General features: G+C 38.2%; 1 protein-coding gene across 4 annotated transcripts in view; it reads left to right on the forward strand.

The window, feature by feature from the left end:
• SLC38A6 (solute carrier family 38 member 6) overlaps positions 1–25576 on the forward strand; it is a 56812-nt gene that overhangs the window by 22683 nt on the left and 8553 nt on the right. For 2 of the 4 annotated variants that reach the window (XM_075926361.2, XM_075926358.2), the window contains exons 6-12: positions 13091–13169; positions 18320–18402; positions 18874–18932; positions 22259–22324; positions 22559–22612; positions 23543–23622; positions 24588–24688. In XM_075926361.2, coding sequence (XP_075782476.2) covers positions 13091–13169; positions 18320–18402; positions 18874–18932; positions 22259–22324; positions 22559–22612; positions 23543–23622; positions 24588–24688 — 522 coding nt within the window. The remainder of the gene's footprint in view (positions 1–13090; positions 13170–18319; positions 18403–18873; positions 18933–22258; positions 22325–22558; positions 22613–23542; positions 23623–24587; positions 24689–25576) is intronic. The other 2 variants (XM_075926359.2, XM_075926360.2) reach the window with 2 other exon arrangements.

Genomic DNA, 25576 nt, shown 5'->3' on the forward strand with positions numbered 1-25576 from the left:
CTCAGGAGAGAGCTTGAAAACAAATTAATTTCTAGTAGGTGATCTCTCAGTCTCAGGCACGTGTACACAGACCCTTCTGCCTTGTAGGACTCAGAAATCAGAACATAGTTTTAAAAAAGGTGATTTTATTAACAAGATAAAACAAAAAGACATTCTTGGTAAAACATTCTTGGTTTCCAGATGTTACAGAGCATCTGAAAAAAGGCAGATTAGAAACACAGAATTGTTTCCCTGTGATTCAGCTTCAGTTACAGTGAAATCATGTTGCCCTAAGGAAGATCGTTACCATAGAACCAGGCTATATATTTTTTCAGAACAGGGTAGGTTGATTTAAATCAGATTTTATTTTTTTTAATTTGAGTAAGCAAGCAGGAAATCTTGATTTACATAATTCATTTTAATCTTGTCCTGCATTTATACTTTAGTTATTCTTCAAAAAGAATGGTTCATTCTCATTAGCTAGTGTATGTCACACAGTGATGCTGGCCTTTCAAGAGGAGCAGGGCCGGTACTGTGCTGCCTCAGCTCGCTTCAGCTGAGCTTAAAAGAAGTCATCTGAGTGCTAGAGAAGAGAGTGACACAGTGACCTAGTGAGAGAGAACTGCCTTAGAGCACAGACATGAGCCAGCTGGGATTGGGGCAAATGAAAGCTGCCAGAGCTGGGAGACTGACTGTGGTTCCTGGGAGAAGGCTGGAAGCAAGGAGAACAGCAAGGTTTGCTGGCTGACCTCATCAAGCCAGAGAGCAAGGGCTGAAGGCAGCAGGTGCCTCCTGTTTCCAATCTGGAGCCAAGGCTGATGTTTCGGCACTGAAAGACTAAACCTAAGAGAACAGTGCAAGGGCCAGAGTTGCACTCCAGTTAGAAGGGCTGTGATTACTGTCCTGGCAAAGGGAAAGAAGAGGACTGGCAAAGAGGCCAGGTGGACCCAAAAGTGCCAGGATGTGATATATGTGGCATTGAGGGACAATGGGGTGTCAGGATTTAATGATTGCACTGCAGTGATTAATTATGTGTTTGGTATTTTACTGTGGAATATTTTGAACTATATCCTGGTAATAAGCCATGTTGATGGATTAGAGGATAAGACTATATGGAGTCCTTCAGTTACCCAGGAGAGGACGTTGACAGTGCCACAGATGTAACGCTGGCCATGAGGGGACACTTAGGAGATGATTAGCCCTTCTGCAGTACAATGTGATACTTTTTTGGTAAGCAGGAGGATTTACTATTTTAAACATATTATTTAAGCAATTACATAATCATTTATCTCTCTATATTAAAAAATAACTTCTCCTGCGTCATCACGTCATTCTGCGTCATCTTGCCCCCCAGCCATAACAGAGTCCCTTAAGGGGAAGAGGCGGTCATGGCTCAGATCACCTCTCCCCCATTTGGGGGGCACTTGGGGCTCCCCGCTGGCCCCCAGCTCCCCTGGTGGAGGGCCATGGGCCAGCAGCAATGGCTCCTTGCAGAGCTGGGGGCCTCCATGCTCTGGGACCCACCAGGGAACAGCAGCCTCTGGCTGCTTGGGCTGCCACCTGCCTGGAGCTCCAGCCTGGAACCCACCTCTGTTCTCCCGCAAGATTAGCGCACCAGTGTTGGCTTCGAGCGGGGGAGAGGAGAAAACAGTGAGGCTCCGCGCCGCATTTGGCTTGCGCGCCTCTCCGAGGAATTGAAGGACTCCATACAGTCTTATCCTCTAATCCATCAACGTGGTTTATTACCGGAATATAGTTCAAATCTTGCAAAAGGTGGAGGGGGAAGGGTTCCAGGTTGAAGCTCCAGGCACTCGGCAGCACCAGCGCACGTGGCCTGAGGCAACCAGAGGTGGCAGCTTCGTACTGGGTCCTGGAGCGTCTGGGCCCCAAGCACAGTGAGGAGCTGCTGCTGCTGGCTCAGCCCCAGCCCTCCTCCAGCGGCTGAAGGGAGGCCAAGACTGGCTACAGCTGGGGGCGGGGAAGGAATGGGAGGGTGAGAGCTGGAGAGGAGGCCTGGGCTGGCTGTCATCAGGGAGGGGATGGGGGGATCAAGAGGCTGGGGGTGGGTCATTGCTGTCTGTGGCTGGTGAGGGAATGAGGGGGCTGAGGCGGTGGGAGAGGGCCAGGGCTGGCTATTGCTGGGAATGGGAAGGTTGAGAGGCCGGGGCTAGCGTGGCCCCGGTGGAGGGGCTGAGAGGCCAGGGCTGGCTGTGACCAGAAGGTAGAGGGTGTGAGAGGCCAGGGCTAGCACAGTTAGGGGGAGCTGAGATGCTGGGTCTGGCGTGACCCCTGGCCCTTGCCTCCCCGGCAGCTGTGGGAGAGTTGGGCTTCCCTTCCTGCATAGATGGGGGTTGGCGAGCGTAGTGAGCAGTGGCCCTGCCCCCCAGTTCTACTTTTTTTATATATATTGAGATACGTTTCTTATTTTCTAGATTAATATTTTTACTCATGATTGGTGTCAAGCAGCATTTGGATGAAAATTGAAATTCAGTAAAAATCTACAGAATCATTAACACATTAAATAAAATTCCATGTGCTGGCCATATAAAAATTAATTAAAACATGTTTTGCATGTGTGATTTATTAAACAAATGAAGTTGTATCTGTAGTTAATGGAGTGAACTGATTGTTTCTGGTCACCATGACCCTTATGATTTTAGGACTGTTAAATTGCCTATTACACTTCGTTTTTACTGTTAGATTGGAAGAGGAAAATAAGCTTTCCTGCTTTTTCAACTACCAACTAGTTTCTCAACTTTGAATGGGCTAGTTGTTGAACTGAATTAGTGGGATGTGGGACGTGGGATAAACTGAAATGAAGAAAATATCTCTGCACCTGCAGAATAATCTACTACTGTCAAAAAGCATATTCAGCATATTAGGTCTTCAGAATATTCTGGTTTGAAGTGTTTAGTCAGTGATTTTTTTCAGAGTCAGTGGGATGACTTTGAAACTTCAGTTTGGATTTTTTTTTAATTCAATTGAAATGATTTTTGGACGAGTATAGTAATGTTATAATTGTAATTTTTAAATGAAAAATGTGTTTGATTTAGGTTAAAATCATATTTGACATTTTAAAACATCAGTTTTAAAAGGCTGCATCGAAGTTCCCTTTTCAGAAGTATCCAAATCTTGAGGAAGACCCTGCTATTGAAGCTCCGATGGAATAGTGGGGTGGTGTAACAGTGGGTGGGGTGTAATGGGCTACAGCCAGGATTCCACATCCTATGGTTCCCTGGATCCTGAAGGAGCTGCCAGGTTTGTGGGCAGCAACTCCATGGAAGAGGGTGGGACAGTGAGAGAGAATTCTTCCCCAAGGAAAAACTCTCAGAGTTCATGTTTAAAAAATACCTTCCAGTTAAAATCCTCTCCTGCAATAAAATGTGTGTATATGTATCAGTATGGCTATGACAGCATATATAATGAATGAAGTTTGAGGGTGAATTATTTTAGCAAGATTTGTGGAAAATGGAGACACGCATAATAAAGTATTGCACAAGAGTATTTCACAATTTGTTGCCAACACTAACAAAAAATCAGCATTGAGGTCATAGGCAGGAATTATGTGGACTGAGTTTTATAACCATATCTCTCCATGCTAAAGACTGGCATTAGCTGAAAATCATTGCTAGAGGAAGATATGACTGGTCACATGGGACCTGGAAGTTTTGATGCACAAATTGCAGATTTTGAGCACATTAATTGAATAATACTGTATTCAGTAGCAGCTGGAATTAAATACTTCAAATGAACATAGATGGTCTCCACAGGGATTTTTTTTTTTTTGCTACAACAATAGGCTGATGTGCAGAGGAGAATTATTTTTGTTAAAAGATCAGTGTGGGTTACCTGTCTGCTTTTGTTTGTTGCCAAATGAGCAGTAATTACAATTCAGTGCAACTGAGTTTCCCAAATCAAATATATATGAAAGCAAAATTTCACTTTACAAGGAGGTAGCAAATTCTAGTGTTTAACGAAGATTAGTTTGTTTATAATGGTTTCCAATCATGCTGGCTCTCAAAAGGTGCACAATTATTTCCTCTGACTGGAAAAAGATTTTTTTCAAAGATTCTAAACTAAAAGCAAGGACATATTGATAAATGCTAAAGGGTAATGGAAAAGGAAAGCCCAGTAATAGTGGTGGTTTTGCTTGCGTACCACACATTTTGAGCAGACTTTTTACAGATAGTGCAAACATTTACATTTTTTGCGAGTTACATTTTATGGTCTGTTAATATGATCAACAAAATGGATAACACTTGAAGACACTCAGCTGTAGAAAATTTAAATTGTTAAATGCTTTAGTGAAGATTAGAATTCTGTTTTATTTTGGTTTGGGGATTTTTTGCAATTAAAATAGTCAGTATTTGGCAGTCTGTTTTCTTAAGTTTAAAAAGACCTGTATCTAGGAAAGAATCTGCATAAGAGACATTTGGGGTGGGGGGGGGGGGGAAGTGGAGTGTGTTCCTTGAGCAATGGGCTCTCAACGCCACCTGCTGGCCAGTCAGAGCACAGCACTAACAAGTTTTTATTCAGTGTACAAAGGAATTCCTCATTCATGGGGAATAATTGCAATCCCCGATCCCTATCACAGATGGGATTTATTGTTTGTTTGTGTTGCTAATTTGCAGTCTTGGGCTGGTTATGCTGAAGGAAAGGGCCTTTTTTAGTTTTTATATGATTTTGCATTTATTACAATTAAGGAGGAGGAAGAATTGGCGGGAGCCTAAATTAGGGAAGAAGGCATTTATAACGTGTATAAGGTTGATTTAAATATACTTATAGATTCAGTGAGGACTTTGTTCACAGTGCAATCTTGTGCATAAATTTGTACATAAAACTACAGCATTTTCTTGCTTATACCAAAACTCGTGGCATATTTTACACTGTAGAATTAAATTACTCAAACTTCAATTGTTTCCTATCACCAAGATAACTTGCATATTAGAAAAAATGGCTATCTTTTATTCTGTTCAGAGTTCATTAGTCACTTAATTACAAAATGTTATTGTAAATAGAATTTTGTCTTGTTTTTAAAAAATGCTAGTACTGAGGAATTTAAATATGGTAAATATATTGAGAAAATCAGCAAATACATCCTTTTCTCTCCCTTCAGAGTACATAATCTAGCAGCCTATTTGGAATAAATTAACACCTCTTCTTTATCCTTCTTCCGCCGCCCCCTGGGAAGGGCAGACATAGTTACAACTCTTTGCTAAAACCTGAATTGGTTAATTCTTTAAGAAATTATTGGACTCCTCAAATGCAGAAAATCTAATCCTGTTTTTTTTTAATAAACTGGATTGCACAGTGCAGTTTGTTTGACTTGAGAGTTTATTAGCTTTATTTTAAACTGAAAATTTCCAGTATTAGGCTTCTTTGGATAAGGACAGGTTTGTCAGTTGTCATACTAAATTTACAATTGACAGCCATTAAGACCAATTATACAGTATTTTTATAATGTAGTAACTGTAGTTATGGAATTTTTGACATAGTATTAAGAATTATTTTTCTTAAAAGTCTTAAATCTATCCACTGATTACATACATTTAGGGCTTGTCCATATAAGAAATGTTTCCAATTAGCTTGGTCTGACTGTAATACTCTTATTCTAGAATTGGAGTGACTGTTTGCAGCTTTATTTCAATTGCTTCCAAAATGACATAAACTAAACCAGGAAAATGTATGCATACTGGAATGGGAGAACCAATGCAGAAAGTTCTATTGGTGTAACTTACAGCAGATTATACTCATACCTCATGCAGACAAGCGCTAAATCTGTGGGTTTGACTACTGTTTTAAAACCAGTCCATTCAACTCGTGATTTGTAGATGCTGCTGAAAGAAATACGTTATTTTCATAAATATTGAGTGCAGGAGCCTTCTCCCAAAGCCTGCAAGACTTTGTATATTTTTATGCATAGATAATACATGAGCTGGATGCCTTAGAACAGGGGTTCTCGCACTTCTTTGCACTGTGACCCCAGGGCGGGGGGAGGCTGAAGCTGCAGACCAAGCCTTGCCACTCCAGACCGGGAGGGGGGGATAGGGAGGAGAGGCACAGCTAAAGCATAAGGTTTTCAGCCCTAGGTGGGGAGCCTTTAACCTGAGCCCTGCCACTCAGGGTTTAAGATGGCGCCTGAGCCCCACCACCCAGGCTTTCAGCTTCAGCCTTGGGCAGCAGTGCTCTAGCTTTGGCCGATGGCCCCAACCAAGCGAACACAAGCACCGGTAACCCCACTAAAATGGAGTCATGTGTTTCCTCTAATTTTTCCTACCCCCCCGAGCAGGAATAAATTTTCTTATGTCCACCAATGTGGAGGTGATGTGTGACATGGAAGTGATGTTATGTGCACCAACAAGATGTCTCTCAGAATTCATGTGGCAGGGAGTGGTGCCAAGGGGTTCTGAATGTGGGAGGAGGCACAGGGCTGTTGCAGAAGGTTGGCGTGCAGGAGTATGAGGGCTCAGGCTGGGGATGAGGGGTTTGGGATACAGGAGGGAGTAATAATTGCAAAAGCGACAAGGAGTCCTGTGTCACCTTATACACTTACAGATTTATTGGAGCATAAACTGATTGATTGTATGAGAACAAGAAGCCAAAGAGAATAAGGTTCATTCTTTCCATGCTTGGAAAGGGTGCATCACCAATCCAAGTACAGATAGTCCCCGACTTACGAACGAGTTACGTTCCAAACACTTGGTCGTAACTCGATCTGTTCGTAAGTCGGACCCCATTCATTTAAATGTGACCACGCTGTTCATAAGCGCGGATTGCGTTCATCACGCGGGGACCGGCTGTAATGCGTTTAATGGCAGGTTGGTCATAAGGACCAACGGTCATAAGTCATGCGTTCGTAACTCGGGGACCACCTGTATAAGGAAGGAACTGGGAGGATGTGCAGGTCGGGGGGTGCCTGGGCCAGAAGGAACAAGACACAGTTCCTTTTGGGTATAAGTGCACATCCTCGCAGTTCCAAGTCACTAGTTTAGACTTTGGCAGCAAATCCCTTGTTTGTGGGTAGGATGATAAGAAACTGAATAGAGCATTTTGGTAACCAAAAAGCAAAGCCAGTGAGGTGGCTCGAGGTTCTTCTCAGGTAGCCTAACATCCCAGGTTGAACCTCCCAAATCCAGGATTCTCTGGTCCGTCAACATCCATGGTCCTGCAGGAGCCCTGCCTGGGCTAGCAGCGGCTGGACCAGGCGACGGCCGTGAGAGCTGTTCTTCCTCTTCCCCCAGCTGAGAAACCCCTGGCGCCAGCTGGGCCAGGGGCTTCCGGTGGCAGGAGGCCTGGCAAGGACTCTCCCACCCCCTGCTGCAGCAGGGCTGGTGGCAACTGAGCAGTCCCAAATGGGCACCTCGGGGTACCCCTGATGGCAGCGGGGCCAGATTGGGCAGCCCCAGCCACAGAACCCCCAGCTGAAGCGGGGCTGGCAGAGGAGAGCTGCCCCAGCTACAGAACCTCCAGGGAGTTCCCAATGGTAGTGGGGCCAGCCCTAGCAGCAGGGTGAGGTGACTGGGTGGTCCTGGCTGTGGAGCTCCAGGAGGCAGTGGGGCTGGTGGTGGCTGATGGCCCCAGCCCGGGAACGCTGGGGAACACCGTGTGGCACCATGGCCAGCAGCAGCCAGGCTGTCGCAGCCAGGAACTCCAGGATACTTTGGGGCAGCATACGGGCATAGGGTGGGAAGCCCATGCCAGGCCAGCTTTAGTGGCACTGACCTCCCCATGTCCGGCAAAGTCCTTGCTTCAAGACAGCTCAGGTCCTGAGGGTGCCAGACCAAGGAGGTCCAACCTATAGTGCAGTGTTTGGGACTTTTTTCTCAATTTCTCTCTCTCCCAGATAAATTTGGGTTCATATGGTGAGTGCCAAACAATGTAAGTGCACAGTACATAAATGCTGACTAATTCTTTCATTTAATATATTTAGTATTAACCTGTCGTGATGCCCCCAGCTACATAGTGAAGAACTTTGGGTGCAAAGTAGCCTAAGGCTATAGATGAGATCCTGCAAACTAGCCAGCATTTCACCATGTGCTAAAAAGTTCTGCATGTTGATAAGTATTGTCACTTGTTGCTCTGAGGACAGCTATTGGCTGATAAGGTGGTAAGAATTATTATTTTTCTCCTTGACAAAATATTGCATTACAAAATTCCCATAAGTCCAATTGTTATAAAGCTCAGTTCTGGCTAGTTATTCTTGATCAACCAATTCCTTAGTAATTATGTACAAAAAGTGAAATTAAAGGAACAGTAAGGCTGCAAAATAAAGCTTTAGGAAATGCCCTAATTCAGGTTGCCTCTGCAAGGGTAGTTCAGCCTCTTTGTACATTCACAGTATGTTAGTCTCTTGTTCCATCATCACATGTTCCACCAGACCCTTGCATCATTCTGTGCACACGATGGACAGTGAATGAAGCAGAGGGTAAGCAAAGGGAGAACAGACATTCTTTTGTATTTAAGGCACGAGATTGGGAAAAGTTGAAGACTCATTGGCTCTGCCTCATACTGCCTATATGATTCTGGCCCAGAATGTCATCTCATGTATTTTTAGAAATGCATTTCTGTCTGTCCATCTGTGAGTCGGTTTGTTCAAGAAGTCCTCCTAAACTATAAGAGCTAGGCCCACCAAATTTGGGGTGCCTCTTTCTCTGATCCTAACTTAAATCCAGGTCAGGCTTTGGTTGTGCCCAGAAAATGGGAAGTGCTACAAATGGGATTGTTTTCCATAACGAGAGAGGAAGGATGCATTACTGAGAGTGGCCACTGGGTGCAGCGAGCCTGCCAGGGAGATCTATACTGTGCAGAGAGTCCTGGGGGCAGCTGCACCACCAAGAGAATGACCATCAGGACTTGGGCTCTGCCATCTTGCCTGCCAAAGTAGCCCCCTCGCCCCAAACCTCCCCAATGCCCAGCCGTTGGCTGCAGCATCGAGGCCAGGGACACAGAAGGCCCCTTGTGGCTGAGGAGGTCTGGGGAGAGCAAGTCCCACTGGATGGGAACCCCCTGCCCTGAGCCCCCTGACTCCTGCACTCACCCCTGCCTCCAGCCCCCTGCCCTGAAGGACCTGGACAGTGCCGGGTAAAGCTTCTAGTAATTCATATATGTAAGAGGCTGAACTCAGTTTGCATAGGGAACTACTTTTCTGGCACTTACTAATTTTTTGAGTGCTTGATTTGCAACCTTTATGTTCTTTTATTTGTTTTTATTTTTTTTGTATGTAATAGATAATTATTTAGACCCTCCTCAAGTGTCTGTTTTCAATGTAGTGTTTTAATACTCACCCAAATAACACAAAATATTAAATCCTAAGTTTTATATGTGCCATAGAATAGCTCAGTTTCATGACTAGCTCATCCGTGCCCCTCAGGAGAAATGACTTTATATACTAATTTCCCTCCAGGGTAGGGTAGCATTTAAGTTTTACAGTATAAGCTAAGTTTTTTATGGTTGCATCTGCCATTAGTGAAATCACATAAAAATAATTAGTTGGTAGCCAAAGATACCTGGTTTGAATCTCTTCTTCTCTCCTACTTTTATTAGTGAAGAAAACTAGTGGGTGTTGTAGTTTACTTTTGCACTTACTGGAAAATAAGGTTAGGTTTTAATTTAATTCTACATCCCTTCTCAGTGAGAAGCTTTTGCATTTTAGTTTCACATTTTTTTTAAAGTAACTTTATTTTGTATTTTTCCCAGGATCCATTATTATTTTTTTCCTATATTGTTTAATGTATTAAAGCAAAATGTGTTAAATCAAAGCAATTTAAATCACAATTTTTTATCGTGATGTAAATAATTTCCTCCTTGCTGACTTTAATCATTGGTCTTAATTGTATTTTGCATTTGTACTTTTTATTTTCTTAAAGGTTGATTTTGATTATTTGATAACTTCTAAATATGTTGATTTGCAAAACTAATTTAAACTTGCTATGTGTTTTGCTGATCAGGATACACTGTTCCTATTTATTTAAGCAATTATATAGCTTAACTTATATTTCTTCATATGGTGAATAATGCATTTCTTATTTACTAGATTCATTTTTTATTTGTCATTTGTCAAGCATGGTTTGAATGCAATTAAATTTACAACATCAGCATTTTATTTTGTATTATGTAGGACTCCTTTGAGTGATGGGCGCACACTTTTTTCCGTATCAAAAGTTTATCAAAACATGTTTTGCATTTAAAACACATTTAATTATGTTTTGTCTGTAGTTAATGAATCAGATTGATTCTGGTCACTTTGCCCTTCAAGATTTTAGAAGTAAAAGATCTCAACCTCTTGACATCTAATTTTTATTCCTAGATTTGAAGAGGAAAACAAGCTTTCCTGCTTTTTTTTTCCCCCCTCAAGTTCCAGTTGTTTTCTTAACTTTGAACGAACTAGCCATGGTACCTAGCTAGTTGAATAAACTAAAATGAAGAAGCTACTGCTGTCAAAAGCTAGTTTAGGCTGTACTTGAATAAATGCCTATCCAGTAACTTCTAGCAGTTCAGTAGTTCAACCTTCTTTAAATATTGGCAGAATACGTGTCCTGTTTAATATTATTTTTTAGTATTTAATTTACATGATTTTAAGTGTGTTCATTTAAAAAACTCGTGTTTAATTTAAATAAAAATACCAGATTTATTTCTTTTTATTTGTATCTTTGGATTTTCCCAACCTCAACAAAATGCTGTTATTCCTGTGAAATATGTAACTGTATTTTTTTAAATAAAAAAGAAGCTGGAGTTAAACCCTTTAAACAATGAACAAAGCATGCTATCTTGTGCAGTGCTGTTTATTCATGAATTGCCAAAAGAGATTCATATCTTATATAACCTTCAGGGTATAAATATACTTAATATATTCAGCATTGATTTGCTTCATATCCTAGAGAAAGAAAGAAGGGAAAGAGAACATAAATTAGGGAACAGAACTAAAGTAGTTTATAAGATTATTTATTAGTATATTAGATTGTGTATGCATACAGACAGTAAGAATGATGCATACAAGTGTTTGGCATATGCAAGTTTCTGGTTGCACAATTAGCTCCATTCTTCAGAGTGTAATTCAATGAAATAATACACCAATTTGAAAAACAAACTAAGCACACAACCAAGGGTAAGCGATAAGTACACAACAATGGATAAGCAATCAAATGATTAGCTAGAGGCTAATAGAAATGCATGGAAAGAGTGACATCAGTATCAGCAGGAAATCAAAACTTGACATTAATCTGAAGCTTTCTAGATCTGAAGTTGCAATAGAAATTATAATTTAAAATATCTTTTTGAAGCAGATAAGTGTCTGAGACTTCATATCTGTGTGTATATGAATGAATTGCATAATACAGGTGAGAGAGAGACTATTGGACAATTAATGCTGAATTGTAATATAAAGGAACTTACCATTTCTTTACTTCAGGGGTTTTAAAAAATCTGCCTTAATGTATGCATGTATCTGTAGATCAGAATCAGAAAATTCAATTCTTTGTCCTCTTCCTATGGTAATACTAATATTTTAAATATTACGTTCAAGTATACGTATAGCACATACCATCTTATTCCGTTAAGAAAAGAATACAATTGGTGACATGAAATAAAATTTCTCACCACACCTTATCAACAGCTGAGAGTCAACAGAGCAAAACAGTTCTAGAGCTTTTTAATACAAAGAAGTGAATATTTCCTTATTTTAGTGACCTAGCAACTGTTTTTAATTTAACCTTGCTGTAGGTACATGTCACTTTGTATTAATACATTTCACTTTTTTTATAGAGACCACATTCCTTCTCTTCAGAATTTACTGTTAACTGTTTCAGTACTTCAGCTTCTGTGATTACTAACTTTTAAAGATTGAAACAGTCTATTTTATTTTTTTTATTGCATGTCATCTTAAAATCGGCTTTCATAAATGTGCTGAGTTTAGTTTCATCTTAAGTCTTCAGTTATTTTTAAAAACCCCTAAAATAATTGCATATATCTAAGTAAAATTTTAATCTTATTAAATACAGCAAATGTTTTTTCAGATTTTAAAAAATATGAATAGCTTTTTCAGCAAATACTTAAAACCATTCAGTTCAAAAGAGTGGAAGGGTAACTTCATGGTAGATTTAAGTTTGTCTTTTAAGCTACCGTAAAACTGAACAAATCACTGAGTAATTTTCTGTTGGTCTTGGAACTATTTGTAAACCTTTTCAGATAGAAAAGACATAGTAACATGAGAATTAGCCTCTTTGAAAGGAAGAGGATGGCAGATGAGGTGGTAATAATATATTGAGTAATGGTGAAGAAAGTTGTAAGAATTCTTGTTTACCCTCCAAGGGCTTTTTACAGAGTAATGTTTAACTGTATGTTTGTCTTTTTCATTGCCCTCATCTAAACAGAATCATATGTTCTTAATTGTGTGTCATAGTTCCTATGCTGCTGACAATTTAATGGAGATTCTTCTTTGACTGTCAAGTGTCCTGGCCTTTTTAAGCAGGAGGAACCAAGTTCTGTCTCTGTTCCCATGACATTCCTAGTGGCCATAAATTTAAAGGTCTAGTTAATTACACATTTATCATAATATATAATTCATTACTAGAAAAAATGTAATTTTATATTGTAAAAAATTTATCAATCCTGTATTTGCCTACATTGTTGCAATGTGAATTGATGGACTTAGGAAGAAAAATCAAAGCTAGTTTTAAATATTTTTAAAATATAAATTCTTATGTTTTGTTGTAATAATTTAGTTACCTACAGATATTTTTTATTTATTAAAAAAGAAAAGACCATGCTGCAGCTACCAGTTGTAGATCAAGTTTAATGAAGAAAGCTTAGCAAGAAATTCCTCTTTGTTGGGGGGGGGGGGGGGGGAAGGGGAGTATGGGTTTTTCTCCAGTATCCTATAAAATGTTCCTTATTTCAAAACTGCTGCTCCAGCTAACTTGGGTGTAATACATGTGGATTTGCAGATATTTTTTAAGGAAGTGTATGAAAAAAGCATTAATTTTGTCTGTGGTGCCACTGAGTCTAATAACTAGATGGGATGTTGCATTCCAACTATTCTGGTTAAGCCATGCTAATTGTAATTACTTGAGATGCTAGTATTCCAATACTAAATCTGTTCCACTTCTATTCACAGCTATGTCATCTTATCTTTTAATTGTTAAATCTGAACTGCCTGGTGCAATTGCAGGATTCATAAGTGGAAATGACAGCGGGTAAGAGAAAAATGTTTCAAACATATAATGGACAAAAGCAAGTTGGGTAGAAGTCCTTGAGCTCTGTTGCAAAGTATATATACCAACATTTCCCTTTGATTTCACACATTAAAAAAATTAGTAATTTACAGGAGTTCTTAGAACACAGAAGTCTTTTAGCATATTTAAGAGTTCTTCATCACACACAAAAACAGAGCCCGCTTCTCTTCTCTCATAAATTTCACGTTGCTTTAATTCCATTGATTTTAGTGGCGTTAATCCCAAGTAGGAAATTAGGCCTGTAATTTCTGAGGGGTGTTGGGGGAGTTGGGGTTTTTTTTGTTTTTGTTTTTTTGCAGCCTTTGAAGTCAAAACTCCATCCCCCCCAAAATACTGTTTTACAATAGAGAGCAAGAATCTCGTGAGAACTGAGCTTGAAAGGAGACGGCAGAAAAAACCAAAACTTTTAAGCTGCTGTTGTATTACCACTTTGCATATTGTTAAACCACAATACAGAACCCAGCAGGCATCCATATTTAAATATTTTTGTTGTCTCTTGCTCAGTAACTTGACTTGTCTTGAGAAACCTGCCAAGTTTTCCAACATAGTTTATAATTCCTCATCGTGGCTTCCTTAAAGAAATTATGCTTCGCAAGTATACCTATATAATTGTAATGTAGCAAGCAATGCACTTTAGATCTGAACCAGATTCATTACAAGAAAACTATCTGTCCTAGCTAAGAGAAATGTTACATAAGTATCTTCTTTGGGTTGTTGCAATGCTACCACTATTCGTGACAATATGCTTTAGATTGCTTTGCAACCTTTGGGTTTTTTGGAGTCTTTTATCTGAATAACATTTTTCCCTGAACTGAAGCTCAGTATAAAAAACTCTGACCAAAAAAGACTGTGTATGTGAGCAGTACAGATATGGTACGTAAATGTTGTGGTACTTAATTTAAAAAAAAGTTATTTTTGCTTATTTTAATTTTTTCTGTTTGATAAGAAGTGGTCTGTAGTGATCTTTTTTTCAAAATAATAGAGGTTGTTAATCTGTTAAAGTTCTGTGTAAAATGATTGTGTTTTGTATGTGCTTTTTAATTTGGTAAATATTGCCATAAGATTGAAAAATAGATATAATAGTTGTCTTTAATATCATCTTCCACCTTCAACCTGATATTTTAAGCTCTCTCTGAACACTGTGACATTAAGCAAATTGTGTTGATTGGGTAAGAGTTGAGAAAAAATTCTTTATTTTAGTGAAGCTATATAACCTGACTTCTGTTGATTTTACTGTACTTTTAAATAATGGTTGTGTTCGTGCAGAGTTGACTCTTTCTAACAAAAATTTGTAATACGGATTATAGCAACTTTTAATTACTTTTTCATAGTTTATTGGCATACAGTAGACGCCAGAGGCCCCAATGAGAAATGGGGATCCCATTCCGCTAGGCTCTTTACAAGCGTACTTCGTGACACAGTCCCTGTCAGAAGACCTTACAGTCTAGAAGAAAGAGGTGCACTTCTTAATGTGCCAGCATTTCTGCCTGATGATAACTCCACCAACCTTTGCTGGTTGTTGAGTAAAGAATTCATATGTTCAAAATGAGCACTACTAGAATATGTATCTTACCTGAAACACCTTGAAGGGTGCTTTGGTCGGATCCCTTTAAATTGGAAGTCAATGGGGAGTCTTTTTCCACTGACTTCTGTGGACATGGTCCAACTCCCATAATTTGTTTAATCTAAAAATATATATTTTGAAATGACTGATTATATCCATAATCGAACTGTATACACAGAACTGTGACTTTTTTCTGCATGTACGAAGTCTGTTGACTTCATTTTGTATTTTGATATTTTAGCTTTTTAAAATTTATTTAAAGCCCCATACAGCAGCCTGAATTGCCCTGAGGGAGCACAAACTTTAATATTTTTTTCCTTTTGTCCATTTGTTGCAGCCTTAGTGTTTACCTCTTTGGTAGCTAATTTTATAAAATTGTAGGAAATAATTAAGCACCCAAAATATGTAATTGAATATCATACTTAAAGGTAGCCTTAAATATGCAAGGGACATAAATATTGGATGGCTGATTTAACTAATTATAGTAGGAAATTTGTTTCCAGATGTGGTTACGTGACAGTTTTATTTCTGTTAGGTCAATATGGGATCTGATATGCTTTCATTATGGTGCATGGTTTATCTTAAACTTCAATTAGTTTATCAAATTCACATATTGTCTGTGAAAAAGTTGTTTTATTTGCATGCCTAAGTTCTATGTGCAATGTATTTAGGATATATGCATGCATGTAACATTTTCTGTAGATAAAGTTAAACACATGTGTAAGTGTTTCCAGGCTTAGGACCACAGTTTGCAATGTGTCTTAATGCCTATTTTATGTATTTAAAAGAAAAAATACAGTATACACACTTGTTAATTGTAAATGGAAATGGTTCAATCAGTCTGAATAACAAGAACTCCATATATATTTTTTGAAGATGACATGAACGTAGTTTTAAAACACAGACTGCGTCAAAATGTTGTAATTTGTGAGCTCTCAGTTAACATTTAATGACCCTGTCAGGAGGATATGATTGATGCAATTAAGTTGTCTTGCCTGTGTGTTGTATAACTGATATGGACTGAGAGTAAGAGCCTAATTTAGAACATATGATGGTCTTGTCCTGTTCTATTTGGGAATGAAATTAAATCAATTTATAAATGTCTGGTTTTAGTTAAAATATTGGAGGGGGGGGAGAACATCTGCTTGCCAAAACATTTGCAGTACAGCTAAAAACTTAAACTCCATATTTCATACTTGGAACATTTTTATCATAGAGGAGTAAAGTTACAGGTCAAACCAGTTTTATAGGAAATCTAAAAACTTTCATTTTGAGAGCAAATGTTTTTAAATTATAGTACTGTGTGGGAAAACCGGGTTCTTGTTTGATAACTGATGTTCCATTGTTATATTTTTTTTTATTAACAATAACTTCCATATTTCAAACTAAAATGGTTTATGAATCTTTTGGTAAACTTCCTTTATTGTGATTTATATTTGCTATATTTTATATGGTATCTTATTTATTTTTTCCATGAATGCATTTTCCAAACATAATAGTATTGATTAATGTATGCTAACCAAAAGCGTTTTGTTCTCTTAATTTAATGGTTATCAGCGCTGTAATCTATTGACTGTTCTAGACTGTCATGTATTTTAAAGTGAAGATGCCACACACGTACTGCAATTGAGGTGTTTCAGCTTACCCTCACTTAGTGCATCATTTATGGTCCATTTACTTACCTCCTCCGTTACTTTTAAAGTTTCTCAGCCATGTTATGGGAAACAAATTGACAAACTGTGAATTAAAACAGCATGTGAATTGGGGCACACTTTCAGCGACCTTTAAGGTATTGAGTAAATACAATATTTTAAAGCAAATACAAGGGGCAAATTGTAAACAGTGAGAAAACGAGCCCTATATTTATCCAATATGGCTGCTGCTATTACTGTTAATGTTCTACTGTTGTCTAGACTGGCTGGCATTAACTGACACAACTCCTAAGGGCTGCAAATAGAAAAGTTTCATTAGAAAGAAACTGTAGAACATCTAGGCAACAAGACTTTAAAAAAAGATCTAATATAATGTTTCTACAAAAGTTTTCAGTACATAGCAAAATGGTCATTTGACTTGCACGTACGGTATGACTTCCGATTGGCCATAATGATGTCCGCTTATGGACTCTAGGTTTTTTCCTCCTTATATATAACACTTTTTTAAAAATGGTAGCTATTTGTCCACATAAGTGACAATCCACATTTTTCAAAGATAATCTAAGTTTCACAGGAAAAAGTACTATCTATGGTTTTTTTTGTTTTTTTGTTTTGTAAATGATGTCTTGAGTGTACTGCCTATGTATGAGGTGCTAATCATCTCCTGGACTACACAAACTCTCAGAGACTTAGGGTGTTTATAGGTAATAAACCTGAAGGCTGATGTACAAGATATTTATCAGTCAAGAATATGTGTTTATTACCAGGTTATCAGGGAGCACTTCATGTTACTGTTTTCAGTAGCAGTATGTCCCTCTGTTCTTTAGATTCTTTGGAGAAGGGACTCTCTAATTTTTTTAGATGAATTTTGATTTCTGTACAGCATTGTATATTTGTTCAAAGCTATTTATGCACATTACTGAGGAGATGCTGTTTCACTCATATTTCTCCTTTTCTTGTATCAATGCACTTAGGGAATGACTGGCTACTTTTCACGCAAGAAAATGTCAATTTATCTTAAACATTATTTGAAAACTGAATATGATGGATACAGATGTTTTCTCTTCTGTCTATACCCCTCAGCATGTCTTTTACTGAAACTTGGGCAGAAGAGAAAAGTTAGGATCTTATAATAATTTTTAATTAAAAAAAATTAAATATGCTTCAGTGTAGCTGTCCATATTGGGCATCTTGGAAGTGGAGATGAGCCAAGGCCATGTGGGAGTAACAGGGTAAGGCAAAGTGGGAAGCTGAGATGGCCACTTTTGTTTTGGTCATATGGATGAGTGGTTGAGAGCAGTAGTTAATCAAAGTGCAGTGGGCAGAGTGTACAGATGTTGACATTTAATAATATCCCTAGAAATCCCAGTGCTGTGTGATCAACTACTTCATTTGAGCTCAGACTTTTTCATACTGCACGGATATTCAATATTCAGTTCATAGGTACCTAACTCAGGCCTCTTCCACCAATCTAAATGCAAGTATTTGTCTAACACAGTGTTTCTCAAACTCTGCTCTACGAGACATCTCCAGGGGCTCTGCGAGGCTGACAAACTGGAAACACTGATAGATACAACACATACAATTAGTGGACCGCTGGGGCTCCGCATACATTTTTAGGCATGAATAGGGTTCTGGAACCCAAATAGTTTGAGACCCGCTGGTCTAACAGAAAACTGTCCAGAGTTGGTTATTCCTGTATTCTGCTGGAGAACTCAATTTCTCTGTCTCTCTCTGTCTATCTTTAAAATACAAATTCTTAGAGCAAGCATGATGAACAACCGATGCTGAATTAGAAGACGTATTTTTGTCCAAGATCAGTGTTAAGTAAAGTAGTATATGTATGCTTTAGAGCCTTTGAACTTTGTGAAATTTATAATTAACTTTTCCAATAGGTCATGGTATCTTGATGGCAGAGTGCTGTTACTGATTACTTCGGTCTGCATTGTTTTTCCCCTTGCACTTCTTCCAAAAATTGGTAAGTAATTTAAGGAAAGAAGATAGTATTATGCTATTTTAGAAGCAATTACAACTGAGGACTTAAAAAACCTTAATGGGTTATTTATTTATTTTAACTGGCAGGGGGTTGGTGATGGTGGGGACTATTTAAATTATTGTAGCATGTTCTGCCTTCCAGGCCTGCCTAGTTAACCTATTACTTGGGTTGCAATAGTATTTTGTCTGCCATACTAAAATAAAATCTTTACAGCAGAACATTAAAGAGCTGCATTTACTTACAGCATGCCATTAGTGGTAAGCCAGTTCTAATTCTGCCCTACAAAACTACATAAATGATCTGTGACAGGCAGTTGGAATGTTGTTATTCTGAGTCTTAAGCCCCAGATACCAAGCACTATAATAGAAAACATGCCTAAAATGTAAAGCTTTAGCTGTACATTAGGATCAATTTTCTTATAAATTGCCTTTTATTTTTACTATTATTTTACAGGCTTTCTTGGCTATACAAGTAGTTTATCATTTTTCTTTATGGTGTACTTTGCTCTTGTGGTAAGTTAAAAATCAGTGCACAGCTTATCTAGATAACATTTTTCTTATTGTTTGTTTAAATGTTTTATAAATCTTTTTTTTTCTTTTTTTAAAGTTTTCTGTAAAATTAAGAGTTTTCTCTGTGTCCTGGCATGCACTTTTTTGGACAGGATAAGTTTGTTTGGCTGAAGAGGTATGAAAATATGTATGAACTTTAAAACATGTGAAAAGGTTTAAAATAATTGTTTTGGTCTGGTAAATGGTAACAATATTTTTGTTTTGCTGACACTGCAGTGAAAGCTGGCATGTATACCTCATTTTCCTACTTGTGGAATGGAATTCTATTTTCTTAGCTTCTAACTATTACTGTAACTAGCACAGGAAGAAAATGTCATATTACAAGTATAAATTAAATTTACATGTAGAATGAAATGAGACAGTTCAAAGTGAAATTGCTCAAAAAGAATCCAAGAGGACTAGAACTTAGGCAATTGACTTTAATGCATCAAACACCTTATTTGCAACTGAAAGGAAAACTTCTTTCCCCTGAGCCATTTGAGTGATTTTTGATGCTGATATTCCTCTATTGTAAAGGAAACAGAACCAAATATTAGGGCTGAGATCTATTATGCAGCCCTGGGAAGAGTGTTGTGCCTTAGCATTGCATTGCTTTTTACTGGAGAGAACATACAGTTGCTAATGCACAAATATAATATTTAGTAGGTACAACAAGGAATGTAAACGAGTCCTATTTAGAAGCATGGCAAAATGTCTTCTGCTTTACTCTGGCTTGCATTGACTTGCATGACAGACTTATTGTATAAAAGGATAAACATTGTGGAAAATAAGTCTAAAGAACATGCCATTCAGAAGAGCAAGGAAACCCATTAGGAACTGAACCATGCGATAAAACCAAACTTCAAAGCTGTCCAAAACAGCTCCTTAGGGGATCTGTCAAGAACTGAAATGCTCTTATGGGAGGTTGGGAGGTAATCTTCTGTAGCTTGATATTATGGAGAAACAATAGCCTCTCCGTAGTTAACAAGTCTGACAAGGAGTTTCCATTACTAGTTCAGTGTTTGACCTCCTCTCTAAAATATATTTAAAACAAAACAAAAAAAACTTACCACCCTCAAAAGTTGTTGGTTAGCTCTGGGGCAAAGGTAGGTTGCAATGATTTTTAAAGTGCACTCTGTAACCTTTTTCCATTTAAAAGGACGTGCAAATTTCAGAAAGAAGTCGTCATAGTGAATGAAAAGATCTGAAAAGAAACCAAAATAAATGTTGGTTAAAGAAGAAATATATGCATAATGCCATACAAGATGAACATCAATTGTAAGCAAGATTCACAAATGCATGTGGCAGAGGCAGAAAGCATTTTGGTTCCAGGCTCAGAATGTGTATGTGTTGCTACAAAACTGAACGCATTTCAGGGATGCAAAGGGTTTTTGTGAAGCTGTAAAAATTGCATATTTCTGCCTTAGTTAGTACTTGATAAATTAGGAACTACAAAGCAATGTAAGTGAGGCCATATGCCTTTATGTATGTTTAAAAAAAAAAAACACCTTACACTTTTTGCCTAACAGTATTCTTTTCCTTTAAACTGCTACACTGGAAATCTGGATGCTGTATGAAATGCAATTTAGTTTTCATAGTTAACTCCAGTACTTTGAAGCAGGCGATAGGTACTATTAAAATACATGTTATAGTTTGCACAGTGTTAATGTCTGTCATGACAGCTGTACTTCAGTTTGTTGCAGAAGAAACCTGAACAAGTCATTGGAAGTAATACCCTTGTTTTTATATGTACAATTGACTTCATGTACATACGGTCTCCTTCAGCTTTTGCTTGTGAGCACAAATTTAATACTCTCTGCTGCAGGGATAGGTACCATATATTGCTCATGTCTTGTTTAAGCAACACGGTCTAGTGCAGTAGTTTCCAAACTGGGGAAAGCGCCCGAGGCATGCATGGAAGAACATTTGGGTGGTACATAAGTTGGCTTGGACCAGACCCCATGGAGTGGTGGTGAGGAGGGAGTGGCATCCCCTTCTTAACAGTTAGTCCCAGCTCCTCTGCTGAGCCAATTGTGTTGTAATGGAGGCAGGTGGGGGGACGTGGACAGATTTCATGAATGGTAAGGAGGCAGAGTAAATTTGGGCACCACACCTCTAGTGTGTAGGGCATTGAACTGGGTTCTGTTCCTAGATCTTTGTCCTGTTGTGTGACCTTGAGCATGTCTCATCACCTCTCTGTACCTTAGTGAAGTCATGTACAGTGGATATAATGAAATTCACCGGCATTTGTAAAGTGCTTTGAATTCAGCTGATGAAAAATGTTTTAAAAGCTTCTAAGATGCATAATTTAAGATCTGTGTTATTGCTTCGGAGTAGCTTTTTGTGCCTGTGTTGCAAGGTGGCGTGGATAGCCATGTACCCACTAATACCTGTGGTCACACTTCCCCCCACCCCCACCGGGGATCCTGCATGAGAGGGGGACAGCTAGTCATTGCTTTCTTAAGAATGCCACGTGTTCATATATGTGCATCCAGAAGAGCTGTGTAAGCACAAAAACACACACTTATCAACTGAAGTTGGTCCAATAAAAGATATTTTCATCTACATTGTCTCTCTTGCATGTTTGTACTGATAATTGGTAGATACTCTGAAATAAAAGGGCCTCTCTGTTTCATTTTGTCTTTATCTTGAATGTGACCACTTATTATTTCAGGTTTAAAGCCTGGAGCAAGTCATAACTAATTTTAGAAGGCAGAATTTCTTTGTAAACTAGAATGGGAAATGTGGGCAGAGCCCACATTTGCAGAGCCCACAAATGCAGTAGCAGGGACAGTACAATCATAATTTAGTAAGTTTCATGACTGATTGTAATATAAATAAATTGACTCCTGAGAGGGAAAGTGTCATATTTTTTCCCTTAATTTCCTACTAATTTTCAGTCCTGCCACATGGGACTCTTAACCATTAGTGTGGGTAAAATTCCCTATAGCATTCAACTATTAGAGACTTGGCTTTTTTTTTCCTTTTCCCTATTTTTGCCTTGTAATTCCAGCCACATTTGAGCCATTGCCATGTTTGACCTAGACTCCAGCCATGACTCCTTTAAGGCAGCCTATAATATCTAAACTAGTAATTAATTGGCAGGGTGGAATGGAGTTGACAGCATTTTCTATCAAATCCTGTTCAACTTCCTTGCTCAACTCTCCAATAGACAAGCAAGTTGTTTGCAATTGATGCAGTGGCCTGTATTACTGTGTTTACCAGTATACTCAAATTCTAGTTACGTATACTACCTCAGCCTTAAAAATATTAAATACTCTTCTTTACAGATTGTAATAAAAAAGTGGTCCATTCCTTGTCCACTGACATTAAACAGCCCTATAGAGATCTTACAGGTAACACGCATGCTATTTTGCAGATCTTTAGTAATATAAGTAATTCTTTCTCTATATCAAATTATTTGTTAGTAATATTTTATAATAAAAAAATTGATAAAGACTTTTTCTTTCCATTTATATAATATTGCTACTCTTTAATCAGCATTATTTTATTAACTTGCAACTGTGATTTAATGTTTGTAAACAGTCATTCAGAATGTCATTTTCCTCATTTTGTGTATTCTTGCACAGATTTCCAATTCTACTCAGGAATGTAAAGCAAAGCTCTTTCATTTTTCTAAGGAGGTAATGTGCTGTATCTTTGACAGGTGTGGTGTGTGGAGGTTTTGGTGTGTTTAATGTCCATACATTTTCCTTTCTTAGGGCATAAAACCAGTGTTTTCTGAAGGAATAGCTGTAAGTTAGAGATACCCAAATATGCTCCTCAGCTGTTCTCCAGGGTCTCAGCTTTCATTTAAAAAAAGTTTCTAGCTGTTAGTTGTGCAGAAAACCTCACACCTCTGACAGTTTTACTAATAAACCTTTGATTATAGAACAGCCTTCAGACTTCATTTGAAGGAGCTGCCTTTTTTTTTTTTTTTTTTTGTAAAAGATCTTTCAGTTTTCTGAATGCTGTAACCAATTTTTAAGACACACAAACACTGTTGGTAGTTTTGTTTGTTTGTTTTTTAACTAAAAGGTCAGGGTAGGGTTAAAGGAGTCAATCATTTGACAATAATGTTGTATGTTACAGAAAGCTGTACTTACAATTTAGTAAGTTTCATATTATATAATCGACCGATTTATAATATTTTTACTGATTCTATGTGCCAAATCATGCTCATCTTACATACAGGAGTAAGCTTAGGAGCTAAAGTGGAAGTACTTGCATGAGTAAGGGGAGTAGAATTTGGTACTTTTCGATATCCAGAAAGAGTCTTATAGTCTATACCCTCCACTGTGAGTGGAAGATTAGCCTTAAATATGACCATTGGCTGATATCCAGGAGTTCTTCACTGAAATGGCACAGTTGCATGGAAAAAATAAGGGGGGGACCACCATTCTGTCATGTGGAGATTATCAAGAATCATTTGTCCTAAAAAAAAAATCCTGTTGATTTGAGACATTGGATTGAGGCCATTGAAGTAGAATTTTGAGTTCACTCACATTTATTTACAGCTGTTTATAATGTGAGATTTTTTTTTTCTTTTCCTCCCCCTCTTTTTTTTTTTTTAGAGTGCTTATGCCATCCCAACCATGGCCTTCTCATTTCTCTGCCATACATCAGTATTGCCCATTTACTGTGAGCTCCAAAGGTAACATATGGAAAGCAAGTAATGTTAAAATATAATGAGTGTTTTTCTTCTTCAGCCAAAGTTCTCAGAAAATCTGTTCCATATTCAGCTTAGTGCTGTTGACCAATGCCAAGGATGTATCCTTTATATATTGTTAGGTAGTGACATTTGCTTCTTAGACTGTCTCTATACTACAAGCTGTGCATTTATTCCCCTGTTCATATGCACATAATCATGGTTACTTAATGAGAGCTAGCGAGTATGAATTATAATGTAACAATGATTACATGGGCACTGTCAGCAGAGGCACAGCTGAGCTATGCCCTGCCAAATATGTACCCACTGTTTTCAGGCAGGTTTGTACTTAGTATAGCTTACCCTACCTCTGCTGTACATGCTACCACAGTTTAGTACTATTTATATTTGCACTCACTCTCATCAAGCTACTGCAAGAGGTGTAAACAAGCAGGGAAATCATGTGTCTAGCTTGTAGTGTAGACATAGCTTCAGATTATATTTGTAGCAGAGAAACTAGTAAATGTTTTCATTGTCTACTGGAAAAATAAAATCCATAGACATTTACCAGCTGATTCTCTTTTTTTTTTTTTTTTTAAACTGCATCTAGAGAGCCTGCATTTGGCCAAATTGCTGTGGCTCGGTTTATAGGGGATTGGACTAGGTTCTATTCCTGGCTCTACCATTGACTTATGTCATCATGGGCAAATCATAACCGGGGGTGGGGGAGGGTCATCTCTGTGTGCCTCAGTTTCCGTGTCTGTAAAATAGCAGTAATGATCCTTGTCTTCATTTGTAAAGTGCTTTGAAATCTGCAAAAACAAGGACCAATGAAGTATTGGGTGGTGATAAAACACAGGGTTCCTTCTGTGTAAAATGTAAATTGCAAGATCATTTTAAAGATGAACTGCCATGTTCAACATTTCAAACCATACATTAAAAAATAATTACTTGCGGTTTTTGCATTTTAGCCCATCAAAAAGCAGAATGCAGAATGTAACCAACACAGGAATTGGTCTGAGTTTCCTAATCTATTTTGTGTCTGCCTTGTTTGGGTATCTTACTTTTTATGGTAAGTATGTTTTTCACAATTCTTTAGAGGTCAAGATAAAAATAAAGAATGTTCTATCTTCTCATATACTGCATAGTACATGTACTGTTTCTGCCTTCTCCTGAAGATTTATTTTTCATTTAGTTGTATGCTAAATAATTCCATTCTATTTGCACATATATAAAGCCTACTACAGAATATATGCTAAGGAATAAAATATTTGGGCATTTAAAATAAGGTCTTTGTTCCACATATGAAATAGTCAAGCCACGTAAACACCAGTCCTGTGATTATATAGAGATGTTCCTAGCTTTGTTAAAATTGACTTCAGTATGGTTACCCAGTGTGTAAGTTAAGCATGTATGTATTTCTTTGCAAGATTGGGGCTTTAAATGCTATCCAAGTATACCATTCAATTTCTTAATTGAGATTACTGTAATATCTTCTAAGATCATGCCTTCATTGGAGCAGTGATTTTCAAACTTTTTTTTTTCTTGTGACCCAGTTGGGAAAAATTTATGCCAGTGACCCAGTAATTACCTTATTAGCATTTTCATAAATATTGCATTATATCCCAGTTCCTCGGCAGCTACTGACAAGCTGGGCAGGAGGCTCCGTGTCAGCTGCCGACCCAGTACCCCACATCCTGCCACCCAGTACTGGGTCAGGACCCATATTTTAGCAATCACTGTGTTAGAGAAGCTTGACCTACTAATTACCATCTAGTCCACCCAGTGCACCTGTAGCACAACATTCATCATTGATCCTATTGTGCCTTTTACCAGTGTTTTCTCAAAGTGGTTTGGGACCTACTCTGAGAGAACTACTAACTGGCCGCTACCGTTTATTTGTTTATTGTCTGCACAGCCACGGAGCCTCACAGCTCCAATTGGCTCCAGTTTGCCATTT

This window comes from Pelodiscus sinensis, chromosome 5, assembly GCF_052426305.1.
Source record: "Pelodiscus sinensis isolate ZL-2025 chromosome 5, ASM5242630v1, whole genome shotgun sequence".
Classification (NCBI taxonomy): Eukaryota; Metazoa; Chordata; order Testudines; family Trionychidae; genus Pelodiscus; species Pelodiscus sinensis.